This window comes from Amblyomma americanum, chromosome 1 (assembly GCF_052857255.1).
Source record: "Amblyomma americanum isolate KBUSLIRL-KWMA chromosome 1, ASM5285725v1, whole genome shotgun sequence".
Lineage (NCBI taxonomy): Eukaryota > Metazoa > Arthropoda > Arachnida > Ixodida > Ixodidae > Amblyomma > Amblyomma americanum.
Window position 1 is genome coordinate 556,723,211 of NC_135497.1, and position 17,726 is coordinate 556,740,936.

Here is a 17,726-nt window from a genome sequence, read left to right on the forward strand (position 1 = left end):
GAGACGAGCAGGTGGCTGAAGCAGAGCTCTGACAGTCCCATGGCAGATGGCGTTACAGAGAGCTCCATACTAGGCTAGGTGGCTGGGTGACCTGAGCCACCGCCCGATTTAAAGGGTTCAGCCTTATCCATCCATCCGTACTGATTTTTATCCCCAAGAGCTCCATACTTGAGAGGGTTTGCATTTTGACACCATTGTAATATGGCCATTAGAACTGTGTTCAGACAGTTCCTTTTGCCTTAAACCCAGTCTGCTTGTGCCCAGCTGGAAACAAGCAAATGTGATGAATTTTTATGGTGCAAGGGCATCTCTCTCTGGCCAAAGAGTGTCATGGCACACGGTGCTTTTCGTCTACTCAAGGTGGGGTCAAAGACCCATTTCCCAAGCATTCACCCCTAAAGAAGCTGAGCAGCAGAACAGGGGACAGCTTGTACTCATCGTATCACCGGTGGGTACCTGGCGACGCTGGGGATCGAACCCCGCACCTCCCGCATGCGCGGCGGATGTTCAAACGACTAGGCCACAGCTGCGGCACAACAAGCAAATGTCAGACTATTTCGTCACCATCAATACAGTGTAATCCACTGATAATGATAGCAGATATAACGACATATCACTTATATCAAATTCTTTAGATATATCAATTCCCCCATTGCTCCTGTGCAAAAATAAACCGAACATAATGATAAAATTATCGGCAAAATAACGGATACAACAACAGGATTCTGGCCGCCCGGAAGGTGCTTGCCACCAAAAGTTCTCTGAAAGTTTGATAAAAAATAAAATACTTTGAAGAGAATAATGTGAAAACTCTGCAAACCGGCCGGCGTGGCGATAAGCGCGAGAGGGCAGGGCATTGCGTAGGGCCTTGGGAAATAACACTATCACTGTCGCAATTGCCAGAGGTAGGAGGGAAGAGCTTGCTTGGCCGTGCAAAGCTTTCTCAAACAAACATAGTTTCCGCTGTTTCTGCACGTTTGTGCGTTTGTGAACTGGGCAAAAATAGCAGCGACCAAGCGCAAGGCAATATCTCTGAACCCCCCACCCCCCCTTTTGTCATTGAGAAATTACATTTTTTTTTTAGCCTTCACTTTTTCTTAGCACATTTCACAGTTTCGCTCTGTCCATAGCACCAACATTGGCAGCACATGAAGATGCTGCCCCACCAGGGCATTTATCTTATTATGGGATCTCCAGCAGGGGTGGCTCACTGGGCGAACTTGGCAGAGTGCCAAGACACTGTGCGCCTTTGACAGGAGCGCGGGTGGCGGTGGCTACATGCATGGGGGAATACGTGGGTGCATTCTTTTTGCTGTTCTTTTAATTCTTTTTTGCCAGTCCAGATATAACGATAATTGGTTATAACGATGGACTTTTCGATTCTCTCAGCACAGCTGAACCTCGTTATTACGAACACTGACATAGCGAATTATCGGTTACCGAAAACTAAATATGAACTCTGGTTGGTCATGCTTCATTTTTGCGGCATTTATTCTTTTATAACGAAACCGAAGACGTCAGATCCACCATGATATCAGTATGAAGAAATATTTGGTTTACGCGAGGCTCAAAGCTCGAAAGGTAGCATAAAAAAGGCCGAATAAATATTAAAAGCCAACTCACAACCACACTTTTTTTTATCGTTTGAAAAGGTTGCAGAGAGTTTGGCCGTCTGGCATAAAAACTTCGCGTTTGACCGGTCGCGACATTTATGAACAGAGCGCAAAAACTCGCAGCTCGTGTGACGACAAAGGGCCGAAGGGCGGCGCCACTTGTCAAGCGATGAAGGCAAGTGCAGCAACACTGGCAACTGCGAGGCAGTGGCAAGCCGGCATCACCACAGTCTCCTCTCTTGCAGCGGTCGAAACGGCAATGAATAGGAAGGCTATCTCGCTCAAGACAAAGCTGGAGATATTGAGAGCTCTGGACAGTGGCCGCAAGAAAAAGGATGTTGGATCAGAATTCAGCGTTCCCCCAAGTACCTTTTCCACCATTTTGGCCGCAAGAAAGAAGATTGAGGGCAACACCGAGGACTCCATAAAAGCTGACCGTGAGTTAGGCCTTGCCATCACCCAGATGTGGAAGCAGCTTTGCTTTCATGGTTTAAAGACATAAGGCCACGAAACTTGCCAGCATCAGAAGCAGTTCTTCAAACCAAGGCGAACAGCCTGGCCTGCGCACTGGGGCATGACGATTTTCGTGCAAGCAGCGGTTGGCTGCAACGTTTTAAAGAAAGGCACGAGATCGCGTGGCACACGCTGTCCGGCGAAGGGTCTGCTGTCGACGTGGAGACATGTGAGAAGTGGCTAGAGAACTTTTGGCCTCTGCTCCAGGAATACGAAGAATGCAACATGTACAACGTTGACGAAACCGGTGCGTTTTTCAAGCTGTTGCCAGAGCAGTCACTGGCAGTAAAGAATGAAACTGCCATGGAGGCAAAAAGAACAAAGACCGGGTGACAGTTGTCATTGCCATGAACATGAATGGCTTTGACAAAAGACGGCTCACTGTCATCAAGACAGCTCACCGTCATCAGTAATACCCCTGTTACACAGGCATTTCGAGGGCCCTCGAACCGATAGTCTATCGACTCAAAGGCGATTGAGCGCTGCTACACTGGCAGTTTCAAAGGCCATCTAGTCAATAGTCTATCGAGTCAACAAAGCAGCGCGGAACTCCATCGAGATTTCGAGGGCCTTCGAGCGCTGCCCAAGGTTGCTAGCGTTGCTTCGAGCGGTGCCAAGCGCACTTTCTTACACGATAAATTCACGGTACGAAAGCATGAACAAACATTATTCGCCTAAACTTTATAGTGAGCAGTGCGTAAAATAATTATAAAATTGTATCAGACTGGTTTTAAGCGCATTAATTTTGCTTTGCGGTCTTTGCGTTGCTTGCATACTTAGCGTTGACAACATGGCAGCGACCTGCCCGCCCGCTTCACAGCGGTACCAGGTTCACCGCTAATCCCTCAAAGCAATATCGTGTTCTAAACTGTTCTTTCGCCTTCGATTTGCCCATTCTTACCTTCGCATAAAGTTTCAAGAGAAAAATAGCTTTTGTTTTTCAGCTATCAAGGCGATTTCCCAGGTGTTAAGCCTGACGAAGCAGCGCTCCGACGCAGTTGGACTGGCTTGGTTTTGGCTCGTCTTGTATTAGAGTGGCTACAGCAGTGTCTGCATCGGTCCGTCGCGTACGTGCAATTAAAAAGGTTTTAAACGACATGTGCGAGTGCATGTATTTAAGAATTTAGTATACATTTATCAAATATTTTTATTTTTGCAAAATCCAAAGTAGCGATTGTGGCACCACACAAGCTTGGCGTAAGACACGAGAACCATTTCAATGGCCATTGAGATTTGCCGTGTAGCAGCGACACAACTCATTAAAGTTCGATGGCGATTGAGAATTTCGAAGGCCCTCGACTCAATGGCCATTGAAACTGGCCGCGTGACAGGGGTATAAGTCTGCACGTCCGAGGTGCCTGAAAGGCGTCCGGAATTTAAAAGCCTAGATGACGTCTAAGCTTTCAGAGTAGTGGCGCAAAGCTTTCGACCAAGACATGGAGAGGTAGCACAGGAAGGTCCTGTTGGTCCTGGACAACTGTTAGGCGCACAAAGTCTCGATCATGCTGAAGGCGGTTTGTCTCGTGTTTCTGCCACCAAATGCAACTTCTGCTTTGCAGCCATTGGACAAGGGCATTATCCGTTCACACAAGTGCAACTACCTGAAGCGTTTAGTGATGAAACTGGCTTTTGACATCGATTGATGCAGATCAACAACCATCAACATCAAGACAACGCTCGAAATGTTGTACGGGTCATGGAATGAGGTGAGGCGGTCTACAATAAGGAACTGCTACACAGATGCTGGTTTTGTTTTGCCTGCCGTCAAAAACAAAGTTCAGCCCAAAGACCTGGTAGAGCTGGATAAAACATAGTATCGACTGGCACTCCCAGGCATCACATTTAAAGATGTCGTTTTGGCTGATGAGAACTTGGTCGCGGCACCCGAGCTAATGAATCAAGAAACTGTGGATCGCGTTATGTTGCCTGAGGATAACAGCAGCAGCCACAGTGAAGGTGACGGTGAATGTGATGAACCACCGATAAGCAGTGCGGACGACACGGACATGGCCAGGAGGCTGAGAGGCTATTTAGAAAAATTCCCGACGACCAAAACTACGGAAGTAGAAAAGGCCTTCTTGTGCGTGGACACTGTGGAAAACTTCATTTTGCTCAGTGCTGTGAAAAGCCACCAGACGAAGATCACATCCTTCTTCAAATAAAACGAACGCAGACTTGTTTTGTCAAACAAACTTTGTTCTGTTGCAATTCGACTTTCCCATATTCTGGTATATTTTGTTTGAAATGCCACAAGGAGACAGGTAACGATTACCTCGTTTACAGTGGGTTTGAAGCCAAGAATAATGCATTTTAGTATCTAGAAGATTTGTGCAAGCCAAATTGCAGATTTGTCAGAGCCGATATTTATGTCTACTGTTACAACAAATATTGAATATAACAAACTAATTTACGGTCCCGATGCTACTTCGTTAAAACGAGGTTAGACTATCGTTATAAGTGGATTGCACTGTAGACAAAGCATTAGCCACTTTCTCTCTGTGACATCTGCACCTTCCAGCACTATAACGCAGTAATACTATTACAAGAGATGCAAAATTTCCCACGCCATGATTGCTGCTTGAAGACATGAAACAACCTGCACAACCAATTTCTTGACGCACTGAGAACTAATCCTGGGACCGCAATTCCAGCAGCCGTGGTGAAATGTTGCAATGCCACACACTTCACATACCAAGATACTTAATGTCCCCTCCTTTTGTGACACAGGAGTGGAAAATGAGCACCACTGAACACACCCCTGTCCCAGTGCTGTGTCACGATCTGCATATGGTGTCGGTAATATCCAACAGCTTCCTGGAACCTCTGTAGCTTTGCAACATCCACATGAGCAACCACATACAAGTGGCACTTTATCTTGACCGCAAATTCCCGTTTTCCACTGCAATGTGCCTCACCAACGCCTCTGACAGCACACTGGGAACAACTGGTTTTCAACTCTACTAGTTTTATCCTGAGAAAGCATAGCCCGGAGCTACGTATAGCAGCAAGCCTGCTCTGGGTGGTACAACTACAACATGCAAGGCTCTAAACGTGCCTGACAGGAAGACCGCAGGTGGGTGCTGGGTAGCAAGTTTTCACAGAAGACGAAAAAAAGAAAATGTCGTTCAGTGCAGGCTACATTGGCACAATGCCATGCCACAGATGAAGCAATCATCTACGTGGCTCTGTTCACGTGACTAACCATTCACAGTTACAATTATTAAACTGATCAGTATTCAATTCACATTCGAGATTCCCAATTCATGCAGCCCAAATGATACCAACTGAGCTAGTGTGGCACAGATATGCAAGTTTGAAAAGCAGTTTCACGGATGGTGTTTTACCAGCGCAAGAAGACGCGGAAGAAGGAACGTGGACAAAAAAAACACACCGGTAAAACACCATGAAAAACCAACTAGCCCGTCAGTTGACTCTTTTCAAGTTTCACGGAGCAAACCTTGAGGCATGCTTTGGCATAAAGCATCAGAGCTAAGTGCATTGCATAATTAAGTTACACAGCAGTGCTCAGCGTGCAAAAACAACATCTCACCGTCGCCTGTTCCGTGCCAGCCACTGCTTTCCATGCAGATAAGTAGATCTGGGCCAACACCTGTATGAAAACACTGAAACAAAAAATTTGCACACGCATAATGAAGCACTGGTTGCAACAGCTACCCACTTTTAGGAAGAGGTAAATGACAAATCACAAAGAAGGGGATGACACCACATATACTTGTCTGAAGAGCCCTCTGAAGATGATGCACTTTAATGGCACAAGAATTTTTCTTTAAACAAGATGGGGTCAATTCCCAAGCATTTCACAAGAGCACCAGGCCAGGGGAAAGCTTGTACCCACTGAGGATCGAAGCCCACAACTACCGCATGAGAGGCAGATGCCCAAATTACTACACTGAAGAAAGCCATCAGAGACACGAGCTCAAGAAGTCTTCATACAGAGATGCAGTCTTTTTTCCTCCATGCATGTATCAAAAGTTGCACTAAAAGTGGGGCACAACTGCTGCAGGCATTATGTGAGCCACGAAATGTGCACCTTTGTTCGAGTTTTCTTTTTTTAACTTCTTTCATCTGTTGCCTATCTTGCTGTTTACATAGTCCCTTTCGCTTCAGTACTACCCACTGATTGTCAATAAAAGCTCTTGTATTCATAGAGGCTACCTTCCTACCTTTCAAAGTTCACCTGGGTAACATGAAACATTTATCCTCTCTGTTCACACATGTACACAAGTAAGTTGGCTCACAGTAATTGACATTCGTGCCTCCAGTTAATTTGGAGTAATGTCAAATCTGTTGGCCCAACATGTAAAATGTGCATTAAAGGTTTATAGACACCGAATGTTAGTTTCGTATTTTCTTCTTTCAAATGATGCAATGGACACTCGAATACATGGTTCACTGTGTGGTGTTCACCTACGACTACAAAATAATTTATAATTTAAATTCTTCTTATGCTGTATCGGTTTCATCAACTGAACGATGGCTATGACATGTAGTTGGCCTTTAAGTCATGTGAGCCACGAAAAAACTGCAATATAAATGTCAATACATAGTTTTCGTTCACTACAATGCTTAAACTGGCCTGTTCCAAGAGCTGGAATGACAAAAAATGGCATAGCAGTTATACTGCTGTTTTTTTCGTACCTCACGTGACCCAAGTGTAAACTACACGTCACAGCCATCATCTGGTTGATCAAACCAAAACAGCATCAAGAAGAAAATAAATTATAGATTATTTAGCGGTTATACATGCATTATACATGCATTCTGATGCCTGAAGCATCCTTTGAATGGAGAAAACACGCAAGCAAAAATTTGGTGCCAATAGTCCTTTAAAGCCGCTTGGAACAGAGCGGCTCTAACTGTTACGTTGGTGCTGAGCAATCAGTCACTATCCCTATGCTGCCACAGAGCTTGTAACAGAGAGGTGCCAACATAATTAATCGGCACTGGGCTGTGGAAGGACAGGATGGAGAGAGGCAAAGAGTTAATACTGACACGTGTACTTATCTTTATCGGGCGACCATGTTTCCCCGCCTAACAAGTGTTATCGCACAGCGCGGGATGCGCCGCATCTATCCGAAGTTTCTGGCAAGTCATCGATGCTTCTATTCGCTGTCTGTTGTAGCCGAGCCTTATGTTATCTGATTTCATCGCCTGACGCGAATGGTGTAGAACTTTGTGGAAGGCACGCGGGTCCCAACGATTAGTCTGGAACATTCGACAACTGCTATATAACAGCCGACACGCTTGACCCGCAGACCAGATTTTCGACGATCGCCGACCGTGTTCGCCGCTACCGTTGTGCTGTAAGTGTAGCCTCTTTTTGCGGGCACAGGTTCGCCCAATAAAAGTTAGTTTTGTCTTTCACAGTATTGCTACTGTGTTCTTCAACGTCACCACCACGTGACAATACGAAGCCCCCAACCACTCTTCCCACACCCTAGGTGTTGAAACAACTGCTAGCTTCACTTTGTACAGCCATCCTCTCAGACACCCTGCCGCTATTGATGGGTGGCCTACATGGAGCAAATTTACGTGAACATTGCTAAATTTCGCGCACAGTACCCTTTGTCAGGTGGAGAGTCCAATGAAGAGTTCCTTAAGTGAAGCACCACGAATATCTGCTTCTATCGCAACCAAGGAAACCGCGCTCTGCACTGCACTGAAACATCATTACGCACATATGGGGTGCAACCGGTGATCGCACTTCTCCCCTCAATTATTGTCAAATCTCCTTAACAAGCATTGTCTGCAAACTTTTGGAACATGTTCTATATACTATCATTAATTATCTCGAAGAACATAACAATTTTTAACTGTCAGCACGGTTTTCACAAAAGCTATTTGTGTGAAACACAACCAGCAGGTTTTATTAATGAATTACATTCTTTGCTAGATCTGGGTTTCCAAGTTGACACAGTTTTTTTAGAGTTTTCTAAAGCGTTTGATCGCGTACCTCACCATAGCAGAGTGTCTACTAAGTTGACGTTTCCAAATTCCCCGAGTTTTCCAGGTTTTCCCTGAGCGCATTTGTAAAATTCCCTGAGTGACACAGTACTTTGTTTTATGTGAAAACAAGCTGACACAAAGCCGCCTGATGGTATCACTCTCCAGTAAGCACATTAAAAAATAAAAACGATGTAATCCTATTTGAATAGTAAGCAGTAGTATTTATTTCATTTTAAAAAAAAAAGGTAGAGATTAGCAAAATGCATAACAAATCCAATATCTTCGAAAAAAAATGCTAAAACAAACTGCGAATCGAATTGAACATTTTCAAATATGAACTAAAAGGAAGATGCATGCGGAAACAAATATTTTCAAATGTGAAATATTTCAATCTACTGATAGTAACCGCAATGGTGTGAGGCCTGAACTTTAGCGTCACAAGAGCGATTCTCCCTCAGCAAGTCTATTCAGACTAACTGCAGATTACAAAAACCTTAGTTTGCTGAAATGAGAGAGGGACAAACCTCAAAGTAACACTGGAAAGTCAACCTCAAGTTCGTGCACAACGCTTCAGTGTTGTTTCACTGCTTTAGAGAGTTTATTTTCGTTTGCATGAGGGACACTTGCATCTTGGCGTCCGCCAACACTTTAGTCTTTTCAGCTCAAGCTCTTTCACAGAAGTGGCAGCACGCTTCCTTTCCCGTTCCTTCCTCAGTGCATCGGCCCTTTCTGCTCTCGTCCTCTCCAGCTCCTCTTTCCACCGTGCGTTCACCCACAGACCATTTGGAGCACCCTCTTGGTCAGCTGAATGTTGGCAACTCCTCCTGCCGACATTACAGCGTCGTACACGGTTCGCTAAGTGACCAAAGATAGCTCCTTCTGATTTTCAACAAGGCGTTCCTTGTTAATAGAAAATCCTCATTCGACAGACGCATTTCTGAGTGAAAGAGACAAAATCACCTTCACAAGTTTTAACAGTTCTTTGTTCGAACCACAGATGCCTGCCCAAAGAGCATCCAGCCGATGCGTGCTCCTATTGAAATTTTTCAATGTTGCTTGCGTCGAGGCTAGGGAGCATACATGCTTGTAGGACCGCATCGCCCGGTCAGCTTCTGTTCCTGTCATCCATTGGTGCTCCGTTAGAACTTCAAGTGCATCATTTAGACGCCGTTCCCTGAGATCGGGAATCAGCGCGCGGGATCCAGAGATGACGATCCCCTCGCTAGCTAGAACCTCAACGGCGACATCTCCGCGATCTTTTTGGCGCAGTTCTTCACGAAAGTGGTGCAGTCCCTTCTGAACCCTAGGATAGCCGAATCTGAAAGTTTCGAGGCCTTTCGGAGCGCATTCTTCGTAGCAAACCCAAGGTCAACCTTGAGCGTCGCAACTACGTTCACAGTAAGGTCCATGTCCACCTTGATCAACTTCAACTGACTGTCCGCCGCCATTATTACTTCTTTACTATTCTGCTCATTAATGATCGTAGAAGGTTCTCCAATGATGCGCCAAGAAATGGAAGCATAGGCGAATCGGTCTGGAACTGAGCCAGGAACGGCTGCAGTTCCTCCGCGATGCCAAGCATAAATGTTAGCTTTGCAGACAGCAGAGGATCGCGAATGGCTGTTTCAACCACACAGCAACTGGAGCTGGTCGGTCGGTTGTTCTTGTTTCGACACGACTCGACGTACACTTTTATGTACGGCAAAATCTCAATAGCTCTTGAAATTACACGAACATTTTCAACACACCGCACAGCGAAAAACTCATAGGGTAAATGTTGCTCCCAGTTATGCGTGCGTATTCAGCGCATCGGGCAGGTACACATTCGAATAAGTTGTACAAAGCATGAAGAAATTCCAGGAGTTGCCAACCTGCTACCGCATGTCCAGTTTTGAAAGCACCGTTCACAACATGAAGGCCACAGCTGCCAATTTCAAGAATACGACGACCGTCGCTGGATTCACAAGGTGCTTCTTTGATCTCACGGAGAAATTTTATATTTACATTTGGCCCATCCATTGAAATCTGAAGGATTTTTGATCGGGAGAGTCCATCTGTGGAAGTTTTAAAAGCGGACACCAATTCTTCCGCTCGCGTGCGCCCCAAAAAACATGACGTCAAATAGCGCGTTTTCACGCTCTGCTCTGCATCCAACCAAAAGCGAACCAACACGTCCATTTGCTCTTTTTGTGCAGCTTCGTTTAACAATTCGTCAAACGCCACAACGAGGTGGGACGCTTGGCTTACTTCCGAAATGAGGTTCTCCTTGAAGAAAGGTGCGAGGCCATAGACAATAGTACATCCTGCTTTGCCAAGCTGCATTTTCTTGGCTGTAGCTGATGATGGGAGCATCGAAGGAAACAGAGAAGCCGATGCCACGGCAGCACGGAGTGATGTATGCGTCATAACTGCGTTGAGGCACCACATCACTTCAGCATTTATGATCTCTAAGTCACGCTGAAAGATATCCTTAGCTGTACGATCGAGTTGGACGTCCGTCGCAGTAGTTGAAGCACTTGAAGGATGCGCAGAAACTGACGGCACTGGCCCGGCATTGGTCACAACGGTGGTCGGCGGTGTCAAAAATGAGGCTACAGAGGGTGTCCCGGCATTGGTCACAACGGTGGCCGGCGGTGTTAAAAATGAGGCTGCAGAGGGTGTCCCGGCTCCGGTATTGGCCAGTCGGTGCTTCTTACTTTCAGCGTGACTTGTCACCGCTCTTCTTCCCATGTTGCTGAGCGAAAACTGGTTTCTGCACAGCACACAGTACGCTGCATTCGAGTTACTTTCGACGGGCCTAATCCAGGCTGCAAACTCGCAATGTTTGGCATTCATCCAGCCCTGAACGAAAATGCACTCGAAGGCCGTCATGCTTGACACGTCGCACACAGCTTGCCTGCGGCACCACAGCAGTCATTAAAACTAAGTCGGTTCAAAACGGCGCAGCTAAGTACAGACAGACAGAATTCGTTGCTTTGCTACCGTCGGCAGATCGCGAAAAGGCGCGAAACTATTTCCCTTTCTCCCAAAGCTGCGCCGCCTGCATCGCGTGCGTGCACCCCCTGCGGCAGAAATGGACGCTTCCATGAAGGAGATGCGGAGGGAAGAAGAGTTCATTTGGGACCATCGCAAGTTCTCACGTTTTCTGCCGCCTTGTTGGAGCTGTCCACTCGGAAACACAGGAAAACAAGGGGAGGCCGCTGGCCATCCAACAGCACACATGCGAACCGTAGGAAGCGTGCGCTCTGCCGTCGGCCAGAGCGCCGGACAAGCGCCGGAAAGTGTCCGGCTTGGACGTAGTACGCTTCATACACTGCTAGAAATGTAAAGCCTCGTAAAAACCGCACGAAATGGGCCACCATTTGATCACTAGAAAGTCAGCTGTCTGAACCTAGATCACTTTTCACACTTGACACCTCAACTGTCAGCTTCGCGAGTAACAGATCTTTTTTGTTTGCCGAATGGTCACATCCTCATAGCAACATATTATTTTAGAAGATGTGCTGTTAGATCCACTCTGTGCTTACTGCATGCAAATTGAACACGATGCAAGCAGTTCAGCAGTGGTGAGGTTGTATACGTCAAGTTTTGCAGCATGTTTTCAAAAAAACTAGTTCAACTGGAGTAACCACTGTCAAAATGCTTTTCGCACTTACAGTCAGGCGAACACAGTCGCTAAGGGGGAATCTGTCTATGGGAGTGCTCAAAAGCAATCGCAGCCAGGTACAAAGTGCTTCTAGCCCATATTAATGCAAAATTATGCATTTTTCGCAGTACCTAAATGCATAAAAGATTCAGAACAGCAGATCAAAGCACATCTCTGCAGTCGTAGTCGGAGGGAACGCACGAGACAGTCCTGCCCAGCATCGTACACCTGTAAGCCGAGCTGCCAGTCACCCACTCAGGCATTGCTATTAGCAGCATGATGTCATGAAATGGCTCTTTAATAGGCCAGGCAAAGCAACAAGTTATTGTGTGTGCCTCTGGTACCCGCTTCGAGGTGTTGAGAGATGCGCCTCTCCATGATCGGAAATGGAAGTATTTGGACATGAAAGCCTCTACCTGCTCAGAATTAATCAGGTAAATAAAAAAACAGACATATATTAAGGTTGGGGTCTTTAAATGCTGACTGAGGTTGCAAATTTTCATTGCATGTGCCACTGCTCCATAACAACACCAGCAGAATCTGCGGAGAGGGTAGGCCCCTGAACACGTGCTACCCCTAGCGGCAGCGCTCATTAAAGGTCACACTAAGTGGCAGCTCTCTCACCAAAGCCCAGCCACGCTGTCAAGGCACCTTTTTTTCTTCCACCATGATTTAAAGTAGCCTGTCATCGCAAACATGTGTGCTAGTATGGGTAGGCAGCTTCTGGCAAAGCAATATTATGTGTTGGTGGACACTGCAACACATACACATGTAAAGATAAGTGCTATTTGATAGTAAATTGCTTGAAAAAAATGACAGCAAAACCAAAACAAAGCCACCAAATCTGGCTCAAGTATGGCAGCTCCTCAGTCACAGCAGTTCACATGTGAATGGGAGGCCTGACAGCCAGACACAAAATACAAAACCATGCAATTGATACCAAACATGCAGCAGCTTTTACCAACCTTGTCATGGATGGCAGGGCCCCATCCACTTCCTTATAAATGGCATGGGCAAGTTTCTTGTCCACCGTGAGAAAAAAGGTTACAACTTTCCGTCCCTAAAAAATTAAAGTACGAGCTCAAATCCTCTGCGGCAGCAAAGATGACAAAATGCACATGGTACTTCTAGACATTCAACAAGGTCTCAAAAATTTTTTTCTTTCAATGTGCCAAATGTTTTTCTTTGTATAGGCACATTTCCAGTCTTTTCTTTCTAACAGTATTTATGAAACTAGGGTCATACAGTCAACCCCACATATACTGACCTCACAAAATAATGCCTACAAGTTCGATATAACGTCTAAATTTATATAAAAGTAGCAGTAAATTTAACAGCACACAAACAAATTGAGGTGAAAAAAAAAATTTCTACGATAGCCACTTACTGTGCGCACATACCAAGCGAAATAGTAGTGAATTTATTATGGTTTTTCATTGCCTTGGCGAAAACATTTTTCAATGTTATCGATGGTCTCTGAAAAGCTGAGACTGCAGCCTTTTATCAATGCGCAGTGTATCAACAAACTATGCTGAACACATGGAACACATAGGCACATGTTCTTTTAAGACCTCGTCACAATTCACATCAATGGTGCCCTGGTTATCCGCAAAGTCAGCAATGATGTCTGTTCGCAAGCTCTCCCGCGGCCTCAATGTGGTTGTCCGCAGAGGCAAAGTCACGCACGGCTGCCCGATCACATAGTACCACGAAATTCAGGCAACTGGTTCCACATATCATCACTGGTTCCACATATCATCAACCCCCTTGAAGGCTTCGTCAAACTCATCCGACAAAGCATTCGCTCCGTCTTCTCCGGGGGAAGCAGACACCGGAATGTCAGAAGCAGTGCTGCATAGTTTTGTTTTTGACATAATTCCACAAAGCACTCAGCGTAGACAGGGTGCCTAAGAGGTCGATTTTTAGGCACCTTCTAGTCCTCGGGTTCTGCAGGAGCCGTTCAACCAACCCTACAATCAACCTTCACTATGCGGATTATCTGTTCGTCCAAGGGTTGAACCACCGACGTAGCGTTCGGTGGCAGGAAGTGCAAGGTTGCTGAAATTAGCACTGCAGTGGTGGGCAAAGCAACCGGAAGGAGGAGGGTATGGCAAGAGCGTAAGAAGGCATGACCGGCCATGGGAACCACCTTGAAAGAGGAAGAGGGTTACCATGGAAGGAGGAAGGCATGGCAATAACGCAATAACTGGAAGGCAGTAACCGGAGGGAAAGAGGAGGTGGTGGCGAGAGCTTAACCGGAGGGTGTCTGAGGGGAGGGCATCAGGAGAGCATAGGAATGCACGTTCATAGGATGGTCACAATGGGAACCATGTGGATGGTGGTTACCACTGAAGGAAGAGGGAGAATATGGCAAGAATGGAAGAATGTAGCTTGGTCCATCTGCAGCAGCTGCTGCCCAATGTGCCGCCCGAGGACAGGGTCATCAGTCGCGCCTAGACCGGCAGACTGCAGAGGCGACCTAGTGGAAAAGCGAGTATGTGGGGAAACTGAAGAGTGCTCTAGAACTACATATATATATCAAGTCATACTTATATTCTCTATTTAAACTTATCTTAAAATATAAATACCTTACCGGCTGTTGTTGAGTCTCTCGTTACACCGTGTTAACAGTCCTGTCAATTTTTTACCCCTTTCAATTCCTCAGTCGGCAACATTTTCTCCTCCTACTTCCTTCCTTCTTCCTCCCATTGGCGCCCCTCCATTCATTATCTCATCTGGCCACTTTGATCACTGGCCTTGGACGAGCTTCATCCACGCGACAGCTCGAGGTGGGCTCCATATAAAGGCTCCCGCCATAAAAAAGATCAGCAACTAAGAATTCACCTTTCCAAGCAGGGTGCAGTTCAGATGGCTGGCAGATATACGCAACCAATAGCCTCCATCACCATGCATGGGTGGCAAAGCTCTGAAAACAAAACTACTACAAGATGACAGTCTACTGACGGGAGCCTGCCAACCGTCAACATGCCTGCCTTTGAGCGCACGTCAGATGATGCATGGGGAACGATGTAGCCAGGTGGACAAACATCTGGATGATAACATGTCAAGCACGTTATACCTCGACATAGCGCACCATCGGGGGCCATCCAAATTGACTGATGCCAGCACACAGGGTGAAATAAACAAGCTTCCGACGCCATAGACTAATATGGCTGTTTGGCAGAACTCCAGTGGCAGTCCGAATTAATGATGTTTAAATGTATATGGTAACCACTTCCCATAAAGCTGTTCTGTCCATCTCATCTTCTTTACAAGGCAGACAAGTTATGCCACAACAGAACAAAAGCAGCAGAACAACAGTGCTCCTGACAACTCAAAATGCTGAACTTGACCCATCCTCGCAATGAAAAAATCCAACCTAAACAGTAGCCAAAATGAAGTACCGTATATACTCGTGTAAGGGTCACACATTTTATTCGCGGCTTTGATGGGGTATGGCCCTTACACGGGAACGGTATTTTTGTGTAAATTTTTTCAGACTACAGCAGAGCCCCAATCATGCAGCCCTTTCGTTATGCTGTGACACGCCCGTTTATGATGAATTAGCGCAGTCCCGAGAAATCCTTCAATGCATAATGCAGTGAAAGTACGGTTTATGGGGGTATTACATCCCAAAGCGACTCAGGCTATGGGGACGCCGTAGTGAGAGCTCCGGAAATTTCGATCACCTGGGGTTCTTTAACATGCACTGACATTGCACAGTACACGGGCCTCTAGAATTTCGCCTCCGTCGAAATTCAACCACTGTGGCCGGGATCGAATCCATGTCTTTCGGGTCAGCAGCCAAACGCCATAACCACTGAGCCACCACGGCAACGGACAGTGAAAGTATGGATGATAGGACATGTGCCTAACGACCAGCACAAATTAACCACATTTAGTAACAGGTTGCTAGATCAGTTTACTGGCAAACGTCACGCGATTCTGAGTTAAGATCAAGCCCCTTCGAAGGTATGGCACTCAAGCGACAGTAATGATGCCTTGGACAACGGATCAGAGCGACGTGGCCTGCGGTAGAGTGAGGTGGCGTTCGCCTGGCCTGCTTTTCCGTGCACTTCACTGTCGAAGGCCTTGTGGAAATCAATTATACATTCATTTTAATTAGGGGTGTGCAAATATCCTAATTTCGAAACGAATCAAATGTTTCATATTCGGTTCATATTCGTATACGAGAAATGATATTCGTGAATTCCCGAATACTTGGCAGCGATCGTATACCGCGCCGACTTTCGTAAATTTGATTGTGACAAAATCGCAATACCTGGATATATGGACAAATTATCTGAATATAGAGTTTAAAGTTCCAGGAAAACAATATAAAGGCCTTGTTCTCTTTCTTCTCCATCGTTTATCACGTGGACCGATCGCATTCCGATGACGCTAGGCTTGACCTTGTGCACAATTCTGCAAGTGGGCTTTCCCACATACCACACGTTCTGCGAACAACATAGGGGACGACCCACTTCTAACAATTGCAGTGCGAAAGCGCGTTTATTTTTTTATCCTTCCGTAATACGTTATCTAATTAATGCCCACACCCATGGCATTCGTTCTGTCACCTGAACTCTCCGAGCGTGACTGACCACCGACATCTTGTCTAGGTCAACTACGCTATGCAGGAAAGCCTACTTGCGGAATTTCGCGTGAGGCTCCCGAAGGGGCGAGTCGAGGTGTCACAAAAGGGCAAGCGATCCTGTAAAAACCCTGTGTATTGCATGGTGCACTGTAACCCATGCACCTCTTAAGTGGGCCTAACGGCAGGCGTGACAATGTTCGGAGGGCCCCTGTCACTAGGTCAAAAAAATAACCTGGCCGCGTAGTTTTGGTTTCTGAGCTTGGCCACTCGCCCGTGGCAATGGCAACTGTCGGCCCCACGCATTCGCCAGTAGTCCAATCTCAGCACCGTGCCGCTTTCAGACGCTGACTGATGCATCGCTCGTCTTTTTTTTTTTTTTTTTTAGAAGCAGTCTCGCCATTCCGGCGTCAAGGTGCGTTCCCATCTCGCTTACGTTCCCGATGTCTTCCAGCACGCTGAAACTCTGTGCTTGTCACGGGATTACAGGTGTTTGCACGACAGAGCCGCCTCATAAGACTACCGCATTTTCGGTAGTTTTTTTCTGGGGGGGGGGGGCATGGTATTTTATAAATCAACCTTCGAATAACCTGGGCATTTCTGTCGGTTCTTTTGAACTCTGAATTAATTAGGTTTTACTAGCCATCATGTTAGTTTTGTTTCCAGTCTTGTCATGTTATGGATTTCATTTTGCCTGACCACATTACAGGTTGGATACTGTTATGCTGTTCAATTAAGTACAGTGAAACTTCACTTGAACAAACTTCAAGGGACCCCAGGGAAAAGTTTGTTAAAGTGAAAGTTCACTCAACTGAAATAAGTGTGCAGCAGCTTGTTGCCATTAGGTAAAAAAAAGGGTGGTCAAATCGTATATCAGCCCATTTATTTGTCACTCTGCTCAAGTTCCGCTAATTAACACCTTGCAAAGAACACTAATCATCTGCTGCACTTTCCCACTTAGGACTGCAGCAGTTGGGAACTGAGTCACTGTGTCTAAGCACTCATGGACTTCCTCTGGCACAGCAGTTTGCCGCCCAGCAAACTGCTGTGCCAGAGAAGCAAAGGCTTTAACTTTTTCCAGGCCGATTAGTGCCTCTTTGGCATATATTTTTGGCGCTTTATCATGACGCGGGTTGAATCTTTCTCGTCTTCGTCTTCTTCAGGTAATAAACTCTCTACAATATCTTCCGTAGTGAATGCAGCATTCATCTTCACCAGGGAGTCACAGGCGGCATACTCCTCAAAAAACAAAAGGCTATCTTCACCTAGTCCTTCTGACAATTCTGGCCAGCCACCTGGCTCACTGTGTTCTTCATCAGTGCCATGATCTTCTGCCTAACAGACTGGTGTCCACAGCAGTCCAGTTTGCTGCATGCAGATCTGCTTTTTGCCA

General features: G+C 46.2%; 1 protein-coding gene across 3 annotated transcripts in view; it reads right to left on the reverse strand.

Moving 5' to 3' along the window:
- The window catches only part of LOC144116357 (condensin-2 complex subunit G2-like), a 194,193-nt gene that overhangs the window by 145,929 nt on the left and 30,538 nt on the right, over positions 1-17,726 (reverse strand). For all 3 annotated transcript variants that reach the window (XM_077651127.1, XM_077651126.1, XM_077651128.1), the window contains exons 6-7: positions 12,705-12,799; positions 5,677-5,749 (exon numbers count right to left, since the gene is read on the reverse strand). In XM_077651127.1, the coding sequence (XP_077507253.1) occupies positions 5,677-5,749; positions 12,705-12,799 (168 nt within the window). The remainder of the gene's footprint in view (positions 1-5,676; positions 5,750-12,704; positions 12,800-17,726) is intronic.